This window comes from Dipodomys merriami, unplaced genomic scaffold (genome assembly GCF_024711535.1).
Source record: "Dipodomys merriami isolate MVZ:Mamm:240054 unplaced genomic scaffold, mDipMer1.0.p SCAF_102, whole genome shotgun sequence".
Classification (NCBI taxonomy): domain Eukaryota; kingdom Metazoa; phylum Chordata; class Mammalia; order Rodentia; family Heteromyidae; genus Dipodomys; species Dipodomys merriami.
The window spans coordinates 1,326,491-1,342,886 of NW_027202294.1; the positions used below are offsets into that span (position 1 = coordinate 1,326,491).

General features: G+C 41.6%; 1 protein-coding gene across 4 annotated transcripts in view; it reads left to right on the top strand.

Moving 5' to 3' along the window:
• Nt5c2 (5'-nucleotidase, cytosolic II) overlaps window positions 1-16,396 on the top strand; it is a 148,346-nt gene that overhangs the window by 51,578 nt on the left and 80,372 nt on the right. For 2 of the 4 annotated variants that reach the window (XM_069994265.1, XM_069994273.1), the window contains one exon: window positions 14,288-14,407. In XM_069994265.1, coding sequence (XP_069850366.1) covers window positions 14,307-14,407 — 101 coding nt within the window. In that variant the 5' untranslated portion in view covers window positions 14,288-14,306. Of the gene's footprint in view, window positions 1-4,999; window positions 5,040-14,287; window positions 14,408-16,396 lie in introns of those variants that run through there. The other 2 variants (XM_069994256.1, XM_069994291.1) reach the window with 2 other exon arrangements.

A 16,396-nucleotide genomic window follows, 5' to 3' on the forward strand; every position in this document is an offset into this window, starting at 1 on the left:
TCGGTGAAGTCCCAAAACTTGGAGATAGGTTTCTGTAAAGCCCCATTCTCTGAGGTAGACTTCAGTGAAGTCCCAAGACTCAGAGATAGGTCTCTGAAGCCCGTATCTTGGTCTGATAGATGGTTTCCCATGCTAAGCAGACTCCACTGGAGTCGGCGTGGCATATTAGAACTTCTTTCACTTAGCATAGTGTTACAAGGGCTAAGATGGGGCACCTGTCAAAACATACTCTTTCTTTTCCTTCTTTCCTTCCTTTCTTCCTTCCTTCTTCCCCCCTCTATTTCTATTTCTCTCTCTCTCTCTCTCTCTCTCTCTCTTTCTCTCTGAGCTGTGTGACAGGTTGGTCTTGAATTCAGGATTCTTCTGCCTCAGCCTCCTAAATGTTGGGATTACAGGCATGTACCAATATATATATCCTATTCAAAGCTTGCCTAAAAAAAAAATTCAATTTGGGACTGGGAAGGTGGCTCAGTGGTAGAGCGCTTGCCTTGCATGCCTGAGGCCCTGGGTTCGATTCCTCAGCACCATATAAACAAAAAGAAAAAAAAAGCCGGAAGTGGTGCTGTGGCTCAAGTGATAGAGCGCTAGCCTTGAGCTGAAGAGCTGAGGGACAGCGCCCAGGCCCAGAGTTCAGGCCCCACGACCGGATCCAAAAAAAAAAAAAAAATTCAATTTGTAGTTGTTTCCACTTTTTGATTTTTGTAAGTAATGTCAGTATGACATAGGGGCACAAATAAGTATCTGTTTGAGTCCCTGTTTTCAATTCTTTATAGCTATCTATGTATGGACTTGCTGGGTCATATGGTAATTCTATGTTTAGCTTTTTTTGTTGTTGTTGTTGGTAGTAGGTCTTGAAGTCTGGGCCTTGTACTTTTCCTGAGCTCTTCAGTTAAAGGAGAGCGCCCTACCATTTGAGCCACAATGCCACTTCCGGTTTTCTTGTGGTTTATTGGAGATAAAAGTTTCAGAGACATTCCTGCCCGGGCTGGTTTTGAACCATGATCCTTAGATCTCAGCCTCCTGAGTAGCTAGGATTACAGGCGTGAGCCACTGGCACCCGGCTCTATGTTTAGCTTTTTGTGAAATTTCTCTTTATCATTTGTAGCTTGTACCATTTTACATTCCCACCAGCAAGCACATGGTTACAATTTCTCCACTTCCATGAACACATTGTTTTACATAGTTTGTTTAATATAAAGTGTTATCTTTATGTGGTTGATTCTGATTCTTTTATTCTTTCCTAAAACTCTGAAGCTCTTTGGGGGTCACTAATCTGGCAAGGGCTTTATAATGACCTGTCTTGATACTTTACTCAAGTGCTTGCTTTCCACATACTCAGCAAATCTCTGGTGGAGGATCAATTTGAATTTCCAGTGTTTACCACCTGGTAGGTGTTCAATAAATAGATTGCACTAAAGGTTGCTGACCTTTTGTCTCTTACATTGTAAACACCCAGTAGAAGCATCCAACAGGCTCCTAAGACATTTTTGCTGGCTTCAAATGAATGCATTTTCATATCTGTGTGAGGCAAATTGGTGGATTATATTTGCAGTGTGAACGTGATTCCTGACATCCCTTTACTCTGCTCCCTTGGCTTATTCTCTGTTGCATTTTAGGGAGGGGTCCAGGTCACTCATATGTTAGTTCTAGCCTTGCCTCCTTCTGGGATTGGTTTTATTGTTTTAGTTTTTGCCACTTGTTTTTTCTTTCTCTCAGGCTTCTGATTACCTGCATAAACCTCACTCTGTTTTAGTGCCATTTGTACCTAAGACTCCTACTTTCAGGAATTCTCCCCTTCTCTAAACAAATCCCCTTCTCACTTTTTGGCCTAAGTACAACTCATCTGCTGGTCTCAGTGGAAATAGCTTTTCCTCAGGAAAATGTTTCCTGACTCTCTCCCCACCCCAACTCCTTCAGAACATCTTTTATTTTTTCTGCCTAGCACCTATTGAAATTGTAGTACAATAGTTATTTATTTGGAGCATACCTTCCAAGTAGTCAGCAAGCTCCAGGAAGGAGGGAACTTTGGTCCATCTTGGGTGTTAGGAACATAGTTGGCATTCGATACATATTTATGAAGTTTCTGCCAAGAAGTAGGAAAGCTGCTAACTGACCTATGAAAGCTGCTCATATTTTGGATGAGTCAATTTATGGTACTTTGGGTAAAACACTTTCAATCAGATGATAGGACAACTGTGTGGGTGCTTGAACAGGAAGTGTGGGAAGAGCTCATTGAAGGCCACAGAGCCGGTGGCTGCCTTCATTAAGGAGTGCCTGCTTCTTCAGTTAATGTGAAGTCAGAGATCCCAAGTAATCCCTTCCGGGGTTCCTCAGCCTTTCTAGACTTTTGTTAGAAGGATGATTCATAAATGGTCATGGCTGGTCTTATTTCTAAAAGTCATGACATCAAAATGTTCTTTTTGCTTTTCTATTTGAAAGAATTGGCTGTCAGTTACAAAAGCAACACGGGTTACATTTATCTTCTGTAACTTTAAAACTAAAGCAGTACTCTCTTTGAACAATACTTCCAATCCTTGTTATAGTTTTGATTTTATATGTCCTCCCAAAGCTCACGCACTGAAAGTTCAGTTCCCAACAGATCAGAGTTCAGAGGTGGAGACTTTAGCGGGTGATTAGATCATGAAGGCTTTGACCTTATGAATGCATTAATCTACTTATGGGTTCATAAATTAATGTGTTTTGGAGGAGCTCTTTGTTATAAAAAGTGAGCTTGTTCTCTTTGCTTCCTGGTGAGCAGCTTTACCATGCCATAATGCTCTACCTCACTACTGAACCAGCTACCTATGGTGGTACATATAGATAAGGTCGCACTTTAAAAATTCTCTGTAGGCTTTTATTCCCTACCAGAACTAGGGCTTGAAATCAGGGCTTGGGCTCTGTCCCTCAGCTTTTTCACTCAAGGCTGACACTTTACCACTTGGGCCACAACTTTGTTTCCAGACTTTTGGTGGTTAAATGGAGATAGTTTCATGGACTTTCCTGCTTGGGCTGGCTTTGAATCATGATCCTCAGATCTCAGCCTTTTGAGTAGCTAGGATTACAAGTGTGAGCCTGTGACACCCATCTGGGAACAAATTTCTTGATTATAAAAGTAATACAAATGAGGTAGAAAATTAATAGAGAAGTATACAAAAGAAAACACCTTGTCTTATAACTCAGACAAAACCATTGTTAAACATAGTTACATATTTCCTTCTGTTTTGTGTAAGCTCATATTTTTATTTATCTTTACAGTTGAGAATACATTGTATGTGCCCCACAAATTTACCCCAATACCAGTATCTAGACACAAACTGTAGCCTTTTAAAAATATAAATTGTTTAAAGGTATATTCTAAAGGTATATTCATGCATATTCTGAAAAATCTAGTATGTGAGAGGCCCAAATCCTTTCCTCAGTTGACCTGATCTGAAGTTGGCTCAAAACCACAGGAGTAGGTAAGGAATGGAGTAGAGCACTTTCTAAAAAGATTTGACAGTTTTAAGTTGACTGCAAGCTCTATTAGTCATGTAAATAATAAGAACTTTTTTGTTTGGTTTCCTTCATATCTTCCTTCTTTTAATCTCTCTCCCTCCTTCCCTGTGTCTTTTCCCTCTCTCCCCTCTCCATTGCCCAAGCTGACTTTAAGCTCTGGGCTCCAGAGATCCTCTTGCCTGCTTCACCTTCTCTAGTAGCAAGGACTACAGATGCATGAGTCAAGAACTTTACTGCAGGAGTGCAAGGCAGGAAGTCTTAGAAAGATATAGTCCAACTTGGGTAACATGGAGGAAAGGAGTCACAGATCCTCAGAGATCTGTGGCAAAGACCCCAGAAGTAGGGCAAAGAAGAAACAATGGAAGGACTGTGAAGGGTATTGATCTCAAGGAAAAAACCTTGGGTGAAGTCTAAAATTCAAGAGAGATTAGACCAGTTCTCTGAGATTTCAAGAGTTAGAACCAGGGCCCCAAGAATGTAATTTCAAAAACACTAAGTATAGACAGGTACCAGTGGCTCATGTCTGTAATCCTAATAACTCAGGAGGCTGAGACCTGGAAGATAGAGGTTGGAATCCAGCCCAAGCAGAAAAGTATGAAAAACCCTATCTCCAAAATTACAAAAAAATGCCAGGTTGGTTGGAGGCATGGCTTATGTGGTAGAGAGCCAATTGTGAGCAAGAAAGCCCAGGGAGAGTGTGAAGCCACACACACACACACACACACACACACACACACACACACACACACACACACACACACACACACACACACACACACACACACACACACACAGAGCTGCCCAGACCAAGTAATACAGTGATTTCTATTTCTTAGAGGGTCTTGTCATGGTGGGTGATAGGAGTGGAAGGATGAATGTAAGTACTACCATTTATTGTTTGCTATACAGGTCTTAGCTATATTATTTCATCCTGTCCATATCATTATCCATCCTTTCATTATAGAACCATTTGGATGGAATGAAGCTGGGTACCTTTACCCAAGGGTATATATAAGTACTGGTGCTGTCATTCGAATCTTCAAATAAACTCCAAAAATCAGTGCTTTCAGTTACCAAGGCTATTTAAGCGTGCTACAGTAGTCTGGGACCAGAGAGGCCCTTGAGGTTCCTTTGCTTAGAAGATTATGTGACTGAGAAGAATGTTACCCAGTCTGGTGGGAGGGGCCGAGGTGCAGAGGGTCACTGGGACCTCTGCTGAGGGGTGCACACAAAACATCCAGGGATAGAGCCCTAAAGGGAGCAAGTTATCAACGTGAGTCACTCCACATCCAAGCAACACAGGTATCCTGACGTTAGACCTGCTGGAATGGTAAAGCCTCCCCCCCCCTCAGATCTCTCTGCTTGGTTTCCGAAACGCTGCAGGGAGCGTCGCCACCGAGGTTTTCTGCGGCGGAGAAGGGGCACGGAACTGCGCGCCGGTCCCTGGCCGGGCGCGATCTGGGGGCGGTGCCGGGGGCGGGGCGGCGCGCGCCCGAGCGGCTGCGGCAGTTGCGCGCTAGGATCGCTGCCGTGCGGCTGGGCCGGTGAGTGCGGCGGGACCCGCGGCGGGCGGGCGGGCGGGCGGGCGAGCGAACGGGGGAGGGAGCTGCGCAGCCCCGCACGCGACCCCGCGGCGGCCCCGGCCCCCTCCGCGCACTCGGCGCCCCTCTCCTCAGGTTCCCTCTCCTCACCGGAGACCCGCGCTTCCTCCCGCGGGCGCTGCGCCCGCATCCCTGCCCGCCGCCGACCCCAGGACGCCCCGCTACCCACCCCACCACCCGGCAGCCCCCTCCTCCCTGCGGGGCGACGCCCCCGGCCCGCGTCACGCTCGCGCCATTGTTTCCCGGCGTCGTCTCGGGGGACCCCGCCTTCGCCCTCGGAGCGGGCCGCCGCCGCCGCCGCCGCCGCCGGGCGCGCTCCCTCCTCCGCTCCCGCGGCGCCTTTTCCCGCGTCCGGAGGCTGCCCTGCCCGCCCCTGCTCACGGCGCTCTCCGCGCCTGCTCCCGGGGGCCCTCGGGCCTCCGCCGTGGGGGACGGCCCCGAGACGCTGCCCGCTGGGCGGCTCACCAGCCGGGCGTGCCGCGGGCAGCACTTCCTGGTGGAACGGCCCGGCGTCGCCCGAAGGCGGGCGGCTTTCCGGAGGACCCCAGTGGGGGCCCCGCCGGCTCCGGGCCGCCGGGAGAGCCGGGCGCGGCGGCCGGCCCGCGGGAAGAAGGGCGTCTCGGCGGGTTTGGCTCCGGCAGGCCGCCTCTTTTTCAGAGCAGTACCAAGTCTGGCGGCCCGTTTGTTTCCTCAGCCTGGGCGGTTAGATGCTGTGCTCCTCAAGGCAGTGCTCCGAAATGACTAGTCACTGTACCTCGGTGGTGTGCACGCGCGAGCACGTCGGTGCGCGCGCCCAGGGATTCTTCCCCATTTGTTTCATAATGTCTATTAATTTTTCCTCTTAAGGCACCGGATGCAACCTGCTGACAAGAATGTGACTAGTTGCAACAGCGCTGTTTATCCTAAAGACTTTCTGAGTATAGGGGACACTTGAGATCTTTTGCATATTCACTACAGCACTGTGCCGATAGTGTTTTAAGAATTCAAGCAGAGGGGTGGTGGGTTGTTGATAGTTGGGTTTATGCTGGCACACATTATTTCTGATGTGCATTTCCATTATGTTCACCACCACCCTATTTCATTAACAGGGATTACTTCACTACTCTTACTAAGTTAGAATTTAAAGTTTAAGAATCAACTTAGTGAAGTAGTGGGAGGAGTGAGGGAGGATGTTCTGTAATTTCAGGCTTTTTTTGGTGGTGGTGGTGGAGGAGATTGTGCATGCTAAGTAAGTGCTCCACTTAATTTTAAGATTTGGTATCATTGTGTGAAAATGCACAATCACCTGAAGTTGTAATTGTAGGAAGATTTATATTAGTATTTACATGTAGTGCTTGCCAGGCTTACTTACTATGCCTCTTCCTAAAGAAAGCCAGTAGCGCGTTCATTAAAGTCTTCATTGAAGTCTTTAGAACATTTCTACTGTTGTTTGGGGAAAGGAAGGAGAACAAAAAAGTTTTAAAAAATACTTCATTTTGTGTCATTACTGGGGCTTGAACTCCAGGCCTGGATGCATTCTCACTGAAGGCTGGCACTCTACTACTTGAGCCACAGCTCCATTTCTTTTTTTGGGGGGCGGTGGTTGGAGGAGGGGGAGGTCCTGCAACTTGAACCTCAGCATGGTCTCTGTCCCTGAGCTTTCATACTTAATTCAAGCAAGCTACAGTTCCACTTCAGGCATTTTTGGTGTTTAATTGTAGGTAAGAGACTCAGGACTTTACTGCCTGGACTGGCTTTTTATCTCAGAGCTCAGCCTCCTGAGTATCTAGGATTACAGGTATGAAACACCAGTGCCAGACCTTGGACAAAAGTCTCACTGACTTTCCTGCTTGGGCTGGCTTTGACCCAAGATCCTCAGATCTCAGTTTCCTTAGTAGCTAGGATTACTGATGGGAGTCACACCAGAGCTTAGCTAAACATTTTTTTTTTTAATTACCATTTTTTGTTTTTATGAAAGCCTTTATATTGACTTGTACCAGAAAGTAAATTCAGTGAAATAGAAAAAAAAAACCCCTCAACAACTTTGTCATATTTTAGACTATGCTTTTGTTACTTTTAATATAAACGTGTTTTTATTTAGTGATAATTGCTGTGTACATATTTTGATTTTTGCACTTGAATTTCTGGATTTTCCATGAATCTAAAAAAAGCATCTAATTTTTATTCATTGATGCTTTGTAAAAATGTCTGTAATACATAGTACTTGACAGTGCTTAGTACACAGGCTTTCAGTAAGTTTTTTTGTTGAATGAGTGTGATATTTTGAGCTTTTAAAAGACAACATCCACTAACACAAAACGTTAAATACCACAAAACATATGTTAAGCGACATGCAAGCAGTGAAAACGGCAGTTCTTTCAGCCAGAAGACAGAATTACTTATGTTTAAGGGCCTGGATTTTGTAGTCTGGGTCTGAGCTTTGGCTTGCTACTTACAGTCCATATAACTTTCAAAAACTTAACCATAGAGATCTTTACTTTCATCTTGAAAAAAAAAAAAAGGAAAAAAAATTCACAGGAGAAAATAGAATGTGATTCTGTTGATGTGTTACTGGCACATACTATGTTTCGTACAAAGGTTAGCTCAGCTCCTTGTTTTTTTGTTTTTGTTTTTTTCAATGGGGATATTATAGTTTGGTATGGTCAGGGAGAACCTATAGAGAAGATGCTAAAATGGATATTTTAAGAGTATAATGATTCCCAGCAGCAGAAAAACTGAAGTAAAATACACACATTTTTTAATTTTTTAAAAGAAGTTATGACCTGAGGAAGTTATTTGGGTTGAGGAACTTGGTAGCAAATTGCTAAATGGGTGCTAAAGTTCTTGTCATTGACCCAGTAAGTTTTATGACTTCTGATCAAAATTTGTATCCTGTAATGATTTGTTGCTGAAGTTTCAAGTGGCTGTTTATGGAAAACAACCTTAGCAATAAACCAAAAAAAAAATGGCAAAACTGTTAGCAGAGTAGCAAAAAGACTTTATATTTCATGATGAATATAGAATCAGCAAGATTAAATTGGAGAGAGACAAAACTTGTTCTTGCTCTGACTAGGAAGTATTGTCAGGTGAATAAGATGAAAGAGCCTGGCTACCAGGATCTGCTTGGATAGAGAAGACTGAACTTTGGTATTTGAAATTTGATGTCTTTAAAAAAATATTAGTATGCTTCCATTGCAAATATCCAGAGGAAACATTGTGTGTGTGTGTGTGTGTGTGTGTGTGTGTGTGTGTGTGTGTGTGTGTGTGTGTGTGTGTGTGTGTGTGTGTGTGTGTGTGTGTGGTGATTTCTCTTTTTTTTTTTTAGTTACTTGATTCAAAGATTTCTTAAAATATTTCAGACAATGGCATAGTGGCTTTAATGTATTTACTAGCCACCTTCTTTATCTCCCAGGCCTCTTACATACTAGGTAAGAACTCTACCACTACATTCCCAGCTCCTGTTCAGCATTTTTTGTTTTGTTTTGTTTTGTTTTGTCATGTCATGATCCCTAGCACTGAAAAAAAACAACAAAAATAAAAACAAAAACTGACTTGTCTAGCAATGACTTTATAGCTAATCCTCATTTGTATACCTGGGATGGATGGATGGATGGATGGATGGATGGATGGATGGATGGATGGATAGATAGATAGAATCTCACTTTTTGCCCAGCCTGGAGTGTCATCTTTATGTTTCCTTCCATAGCTGGGTTGTTGAGATGGGGGGTCTTGTGAGCTTTTTCCCCCACACTAGGCTGGGCAGAAACCAAGATTCTCTATGTCATTCATCTACACAGCTGAGATTACAGATGTATACCATGCTATCCACCTCTTGGTTACGAATGAGGTCTCATGAACTTTTGCCCAGGCAGGCCTCAAACGGTGTGATCTTTCCAATCTCCACTTTCTGAGAAGCTAGACGAAATAGTTTCCAGGCCCTGAGATCAAGCCTAGGACTGGTACACACATGCAGGTGCGCATGCATACACACACACCTACAATAAACGTTAGTTGTTACTGCGTTAACATTGTTAAGGCATTGAATTAATGCATATTGCTCTAAATTTTCACCAGTTAAGCAAATTAAACCTTAAAAATGAATTTATATAATAAAAAGGAAGAAGTAACTTCGGTGATCATTTCTGCATTTCTGATTTTTTTTTTTTTGTCAATCGTGGGGCCTGAACTCTGGGCCTGGGCCCTGTCCCTCAGCTCTTTAGCTCAAGGCTAGTGCTCTACCACTTGGGGCACAGCGCTACATCCAGCCTTTTCTTCTAACGTGCTGAGGAATCGAACCCAGGGCCTCATGCATGCAAGACAAGCACCCTACCACTGGGCCACCTTCCCAGTCCCATTTCTGATTTTTTTTAACCTAAATTTTGTAAGAGAAAAGAGCTAAAACAAAGTTCTGTGAAGATCAGGAACTCATTGGTAAGAGGGCAAATTCTTTTTGAAATAAAGTAGAATCAACTTTTAAAAAAAAGTATTCAAGAGTCATTACTTACTGAAAGTGTTATGCATTGGCTGAATGTACAAATTGTACATCTATGTTTGTGTTTTTGATAGACTTTAGATAATTATGAGTAGTTTGAAGATAAAAGTAGCTCATTTGAAGATAAAAGTAGCTCAGTCTTTTTTTCTTTTGCATTGATGCTTAGTAGGCAGGTGCCTTACCACTTGCCATGCCCAACCTTAAGCGTTTATATACTCTCTAGCTTTTTTTTGTGCCATTAGTCATATTATTTTCTTTTTTTTTTTTTTTTGCCAGTTGTGGGGCCTGAACTCTGGGCCTGGGCACTGTCCCTCAGCTCTTCAGCTCAAGGCTAGCACTCTACCACTTGAGCTATAGCGCCATTTCCAGCTTTTTCTGCTTATGTGGTGCTAAGGAATCGAACCCAGGGCCTCAGGCATGCAAGGCAAGCATTCTACCACTGAGCCACCTTCCCAGCCCCAGTCATTATTTTCTAAAGTTTAACAAGAAAATCTTTATTTTTATTAACATTTATTAGTATACATTAGTTGTACAAAGGGGATTTCATTTCCATACATGCATACAATGTATCCTGATCTAATTCAGCTTATTCTGCTCCTTCCAATAACCCCAGACTGAAGGTCTGGTATCCAAAACATTCATTTAGAAGCAACCTGAACATGCTGATGCAAAAAGAAAGCATTCTAAGTGATTTGGCACATGAGATGTAGAAGGGGGCTGGGAAGGTGGCTCAGTGGTAGAGCGCTTGCCTTGCGTGCCTGAGGCCCTGGGTTCGATTCCTTAGCACCACATAAGCAAAAAGAAAAAAAAAGCCGGAAGTGGCACTGTGGCTCAAGTGGTAGAGCACTAGCCTTGAGCTGAAGAGCTGAGGGATAGTGCCCAGGCCCAGAGTTCAGTCCCCACAACCGGACCCCAAAAAAAAGAATATTTAGAAGGACATAACAAAATTTAGCTCTTTTCTTGTTTGTCTGTCATGGGCCCTAAATTCTGGGCCTAGGTGCTGTCCTTTTAGCTCTTCAGCTCAAGGGTAGCATTCTGCCATTTGAGCCACAGCCTTTTCTGCTTATGGTGGTGCTGAGGGATCAAGCCCAGGGCCTAATGCATGCAAGGCAAGCACTCTACCACTTAGCCACCTTCCCAGCCCTAGCTCTTTATTTTCAAAATGTTGGAAACTCATATTTCTAGTTTTAATTTCAGACTGTACTACTTTGTTGCTTCAAGAAGGAAAAACGAGTGAATGTCACTGCTGAATTAGTTTTAGACACTATGTTGGAAATGAACTATACAACATGGGGGAGAGGAGCCAAGAGGATAACATTGGGAGAAAATGAGAGATGAGGTGATACTCTTCAAAAAGAAATGTACTCATTACCTGACTTAAGTAACTTACCCCTCTGTATATCACCTTTACGATTAAAATCATAAGCAAAAGACGGAGAAGTGAATTGGCAGGGCAATTGGTACTTCATTTCTCACTTGACAAGATAGACTACTTCTCAACTTTATTTTCCATCAAGGAACAAGGAACCTTTTGTTCTGAGGCCTGATGTTGAAAGGTTGGCAAAATATTATTACATTAATCAGGCCAAGAATTTAATGCATTTGTTAGGTTTCACAAAAATTTATTTAGAACATTAGAAGGATTTTGTGTAATCTTGCATTTTAAAGCTTACACAAAGCAAAAGGCTGTATAGAGGCTTAATGATTATTATATTTTTTTGAGGTATTGGTGTTGGAATTCAAAGTTCTGCACTCTACCACTTAAGCCATGCCTGGCTTTTTGTTATTTTGAAGTCCAGTCTCATAGAATTTTCTGCCCAGCCTCACTTTAAATTATGATCCTCTGGATTTCAGCCTCAAGTAAGCTACGAGTACAGACTGAGTCACTAGCACCCAGTATATCATAGTACTAGGGCTTGAACTCAGAGCCTAATTTTCTCCTTTGCATTTTTGCACAAGGCTAGTTGGCCCTCTAGCACTTGGGCCATACCTTCAGTTAATTTATTTCTGTGTGTGTGAAGTCTGCCCTGCAAGATGCTGGGGCCAGAGCAGCAAACAAAAGTCTCATGTCATTGGGCTTCCATTTTATACCTTGTGACTGATGGTACACAAACTGGAAATGTTACATACAAAGAAAGAAAGCAGGATAAATGAGTGGTTTATGTGAGTATCATTGTTAGTGTTTATTAGCTATGACTGGTATGCAAATGGCATACTTGGGACAAATGATAAGAATTCTAAATGAAAATAATGAAAACAAACGTTGAGGTTGAGGGTGTAGCAAGCTTAAGGCTGTGGCTGTAACTCTCCAATATTGGAGGAAAGGAAACAGAACTACCCCAAAATGAAAAAAGTTGTTTGACAAATATGTAAAAGATGAAAAGTAATGAAGTGTTTAATACAACAAAGTTTTTATAAATATTTTCTGGAAAAACTAACATTTAAAGTGTGTAATACGTTTTCTTGTATGTGTTACTTTTGAGATTAGAAGGAGCAAAATTATAAGGTGTTAGAAAAAACTGATTTTGTTGGGGCTGGCATTGAACTGTGATCCTCAGATCTCAGCCTCCTGAGTACCTAGGATTACAGGTAAGAGCCATTAATACCCAGCTCAAATTTTGTTTTTGTTTTGTTTTGTTTTTTAGTTGATTGTAGGGCTTGCAGGGTCTGGGCTCTATCTCCGAGCTCAAAGCGAGTGCTCTACCACCTTGAGCCACAGAGCCACTTCCAGTTTTTGAGTAGTTAATTGGAGATAAGAGTCTCATGAGGACTTTTCTTGTCTGGGCAGGCTTTGAACTCGGATCCTCAGATATCAGCCTCCTTAGTAGCTAGGATTGCAGGCAAGAGCCACTGCTCCGGGTCAGTTTTGTTTCTGGACATATTTAAATTTTAAAAAGTTTGGTCCTTTGTGGTTTTGCTCTTAACCTTTGTTAGGAGCACAGCAGTGTTTAAATATCTTTGTTTTACCACAGCCAGAAACTTTCAGAGTTACTCTACATAGGACTCATGATGGTGATAGGTTTTCCCTAGTGACTGACTGGGATGGAGACCACTCCCAGCCAGTGTGAACACTGAGGATTGTTAACTCTGATCCTATCTTATCCACAAGAATTAGTTGATGTGTAATTGAAACTTGTCCCTCTACAGATCTTAGTTTTTTTTGTTTTTTGTTTTTTTTGTCAGTTGTGGGGTTTGAACTCAGGGCCTGGGTACTGTCCCTGAGCTCTTCAGCTCAAGGCTAGGGTTCTCCCACTTTGAGCCACAGCACAGATTCTGGTTTTCTGATGGTTAATTGGTGATGAGAATCTCACAGGCCTTCCTGCCCTGGCTTGGCTGGCTTTGTACCTCGATCCTCAGATCTCAGCCTTCTGAATAGTTAGGATTACAGGCATGAGCCACCAAAGCCTGGCAGATCTTAATTTTTGTGTGTGTGCTAGGGATTGAACCTGGCCTTGTGCATGTTCAACATGCGCTCTAGTTCAGAATTATAAAATCTGCCACTTAGTTGTACCACCTCAGCTCAGATTTAAGTATTTAAAAATAGAGAGGAGGTATGGGAGGCCTTAGTCTCCCATATATGTATATATATATATCACTCTGTAATTGTTGCAGAACTCAAGTTGAAATCTTTTTGTTTTTGCTCTTCTTGGTACTGAAAGTTTGAACTTAAAGCCTTGTACTTGGTAGACAAGTGTTCTATCACTTGAACCATACCTATAAGCCATAATCCTTTTTTTTAAAAAAAATTTTTTTTGGTGTCTGGTCGTGGGGCCTGAACTCTGGGCCTGGGTGCTGTCCCTCAGCGATTCAGCTCAAGGCTAGCGCTCTACCACTTGAGCCACAGAGCCACTTCCGGCTTTTTTTTTCTTTTTGCTTATGTGGTGCTGGGGAATCGAACCCAGGGCCTCATGCATGCAAGGCAAAGCTCTACCACTGAGCCACCTTCCCAGCCCTGCCACAATCCTTTTTGAATAGAAAAAGACTTTCTGATTTCTCGTCAATTTAAATTCTGATTTTTATATTTCTGTAACATATTGTCATCCCAAGTAACACATCATTGATTGCTTTGTAGTTCCCTACTTTCACATTTTGTCCATTTTTTTATAGCCCTTAAAATGGTCCAGATTTACCACATGGACTTTCTTTATGGAACAAAAAGACTGTATTACCCTTTTATATCTATGTCGCGTGCAATATTATAAAATCTATGTATTAAATATCTATATATAGATATATAGTTATATATTTATATGGTTTTTATAGTATGTATATGGTTAGCATTATGTAGTATATAGCATGTCAAATACACTATATTAATGAAGGTCCAGTTATTTTTGTGTATTTATTTCAGCAGTGGAATTTGAATTCAGGACCTCAGGCTTACCAGGCAGACACCACTTGAGCTATACCTCTAGCCTTTGTAATTTCAGTTACAAATAGTCTAGTAAATAACTTCCTAAGTTAATATTACACTTCAATAGGATTTTAACTTTAAATTTTTTAGTAAAACCCCTTTTGTTCTATAAATATCATATAGAAATCTTGATTACCTAAAATATTATGAACAGTAATATGTATAGCTAAAGAACTGAAAACTGGTACTTTGTACATTATATTCACAGAAATGCTATCCACAAAAGACAAAAGCTGGAAAATAGTACAAATATTCATCAGTACACTGATGCCAATCCGACTAAATTTCTGATTTTTCTTTTTTTAGAATTCAGTACACATATAAAATGACAACCTCCTGGAGTGATCGGTTACAGAATGCAGCTGATATGCCTGCTAACATGGATAAGCATGCTCTAAAAAAGTATCGACGAGAAGCCTATCATAGGTAAGTATTTTGTCTGTTTAATCCTCAAATCAGCTCTGTTAAGTGGGCACAACCTTATTTTACACATGATGGAAATTAATGTACTGAGAAGTAGTTTACAACAGGTCATATAACTAGTTTTGTGCTTTGAATCTAGCTGAAAGACCATTTAGCTACTAGTATACCTTATTGCTTCTTATGTCTGTTAATAAAAACGCTTAAGAAAAGAATGCATTTAGCTGTAGAAAATTTCACCTAAGTTAATAGGAATGAGTTTTTTTCTTTTCTTTTTTTTTTTTGTCTTCCCCTCCCAGTGTCTTTCCATATGCTAGGCTGGCTATGTATAACTGAACTATATGAGATACTTTTATTTTGGGGGTGGGGTGGGCTGGAGTGGTATTGGTCCTTGAACTTAGAGCCTGGGCACCTTCCCTTAGCTCTTGCTCAAGTGGTACACTTGAACTACAGCTCTACTTCTGGCTTTTTACTGGTTATTTGGAGATGAGTCTCAGACTTTCTTGTTCAGAATTCTCAGATCTCAACCTCATCCTGAGTAAGTAGCTAGAATTACAGGCATGAGCCACTAATACCTGGCAACATTTTTAGCAGGAGAAACAAAGGATAGAGTCAGACAGTGATCTAGTAAACATTAAGCTTCTTACAAACATCATCTAGTAAGCATCTTAATTGCATTTAATACATCATAACTTGAATACATTTCTGACTCACTTGGAATAGTATTTCCTGGAAGATTTTAGATAGCCTTACATTCTTCACATTGTAAAATACATTTTGAAACAATAGGAATAATAACATAAGCATCTTGAAACTTGAAATTTTAGACTTTTTTCCCCCCCCTAATAAGAGTATTGCTATGTAGCCCAGGCTGGCTTAAATTTGTGATCCTCCTGCCTCAGCTTCCTGAGTGTTGGGTTTGCATATGTGTACCACCTCACTTGGCACACTTGGTTTAAGTCTTTTATTTTTTTTTTTCTAAATTAAAGACATTTTGAGTTGGTGATTTGCAACTGGATAAATTAGATTATTTATGCTAATCATTATCACAAACTGTTCTTAGTTTTACGTAAAGATCTAACTTCTAGCCATTTTTTAAACTAAGTCTTCTAAACTTCAATATGGAAATGATGGTCACGTATCATTATTCAGAGCTGACTTCAGAATGTATGACTATTGTTCTTCCTTCATTTCCTTGTTATGATTGCTGTCTTCTGAGGCTAATCATCAAGCCAAACCCTTCATTAGAATATGTTTTGCTATATAGTCAGAAGGTAGTCCAAGCTGCTTACATGATACAGTGATGTGAAGTAGTCAGGTTACATAGCTCCTTATTTTAATAACTAGTAGAAGTATAACTCAGAATTTATATTTGCCAAGTCAAAGGATGGAACACTTAGATTTTTCATCACCTCTTCAAATTGACTGTGCCTATGATGCTGAAATCAGGTATTTGGTTTTAACTATTTAAAGTACTTATGATTATAATATTGTAAAATTTCTGCTAGTGAATTTGCTTTTTCCTTATGAATAGTGTTTATGAACTCAGCAGTTTTTTTTAACATATTAAATTGAAATTTAATAACTGGGCCTGTAAATTTGTTAACCAGTCTTATTTTACTTTATTTATTTATTGTTGGTCTTGAACTCAGATCAGGCTTGAACACAGGGTCTGGGTACTATCCTTGAGCTTCTTTTGCCCAAGGCTACACTCTACCACTTTGAGCCTCAGCTTCACTTTTCAGGTGGTTAATTGGAGATAAGAGTCTCATGAACTTTCCTACCTGAGCTGACTTCTAACTGTGTTCCTTAGATCTTAGCCTCTTGGGCAGCTAGGATTACAGGTGTGACCTGTCAGTGCTTGGATCTTTTTTTTTTTTGCCAGTCCTGGGGCTTGAAATCAGGTCCTGGGCACTGTCCCTGAGCTTCTTTCATGCAAGGCTAGTTCTCCCACTTGAGCCACAGTACCACTTTCGGCTTTTTCTGTTTATACGG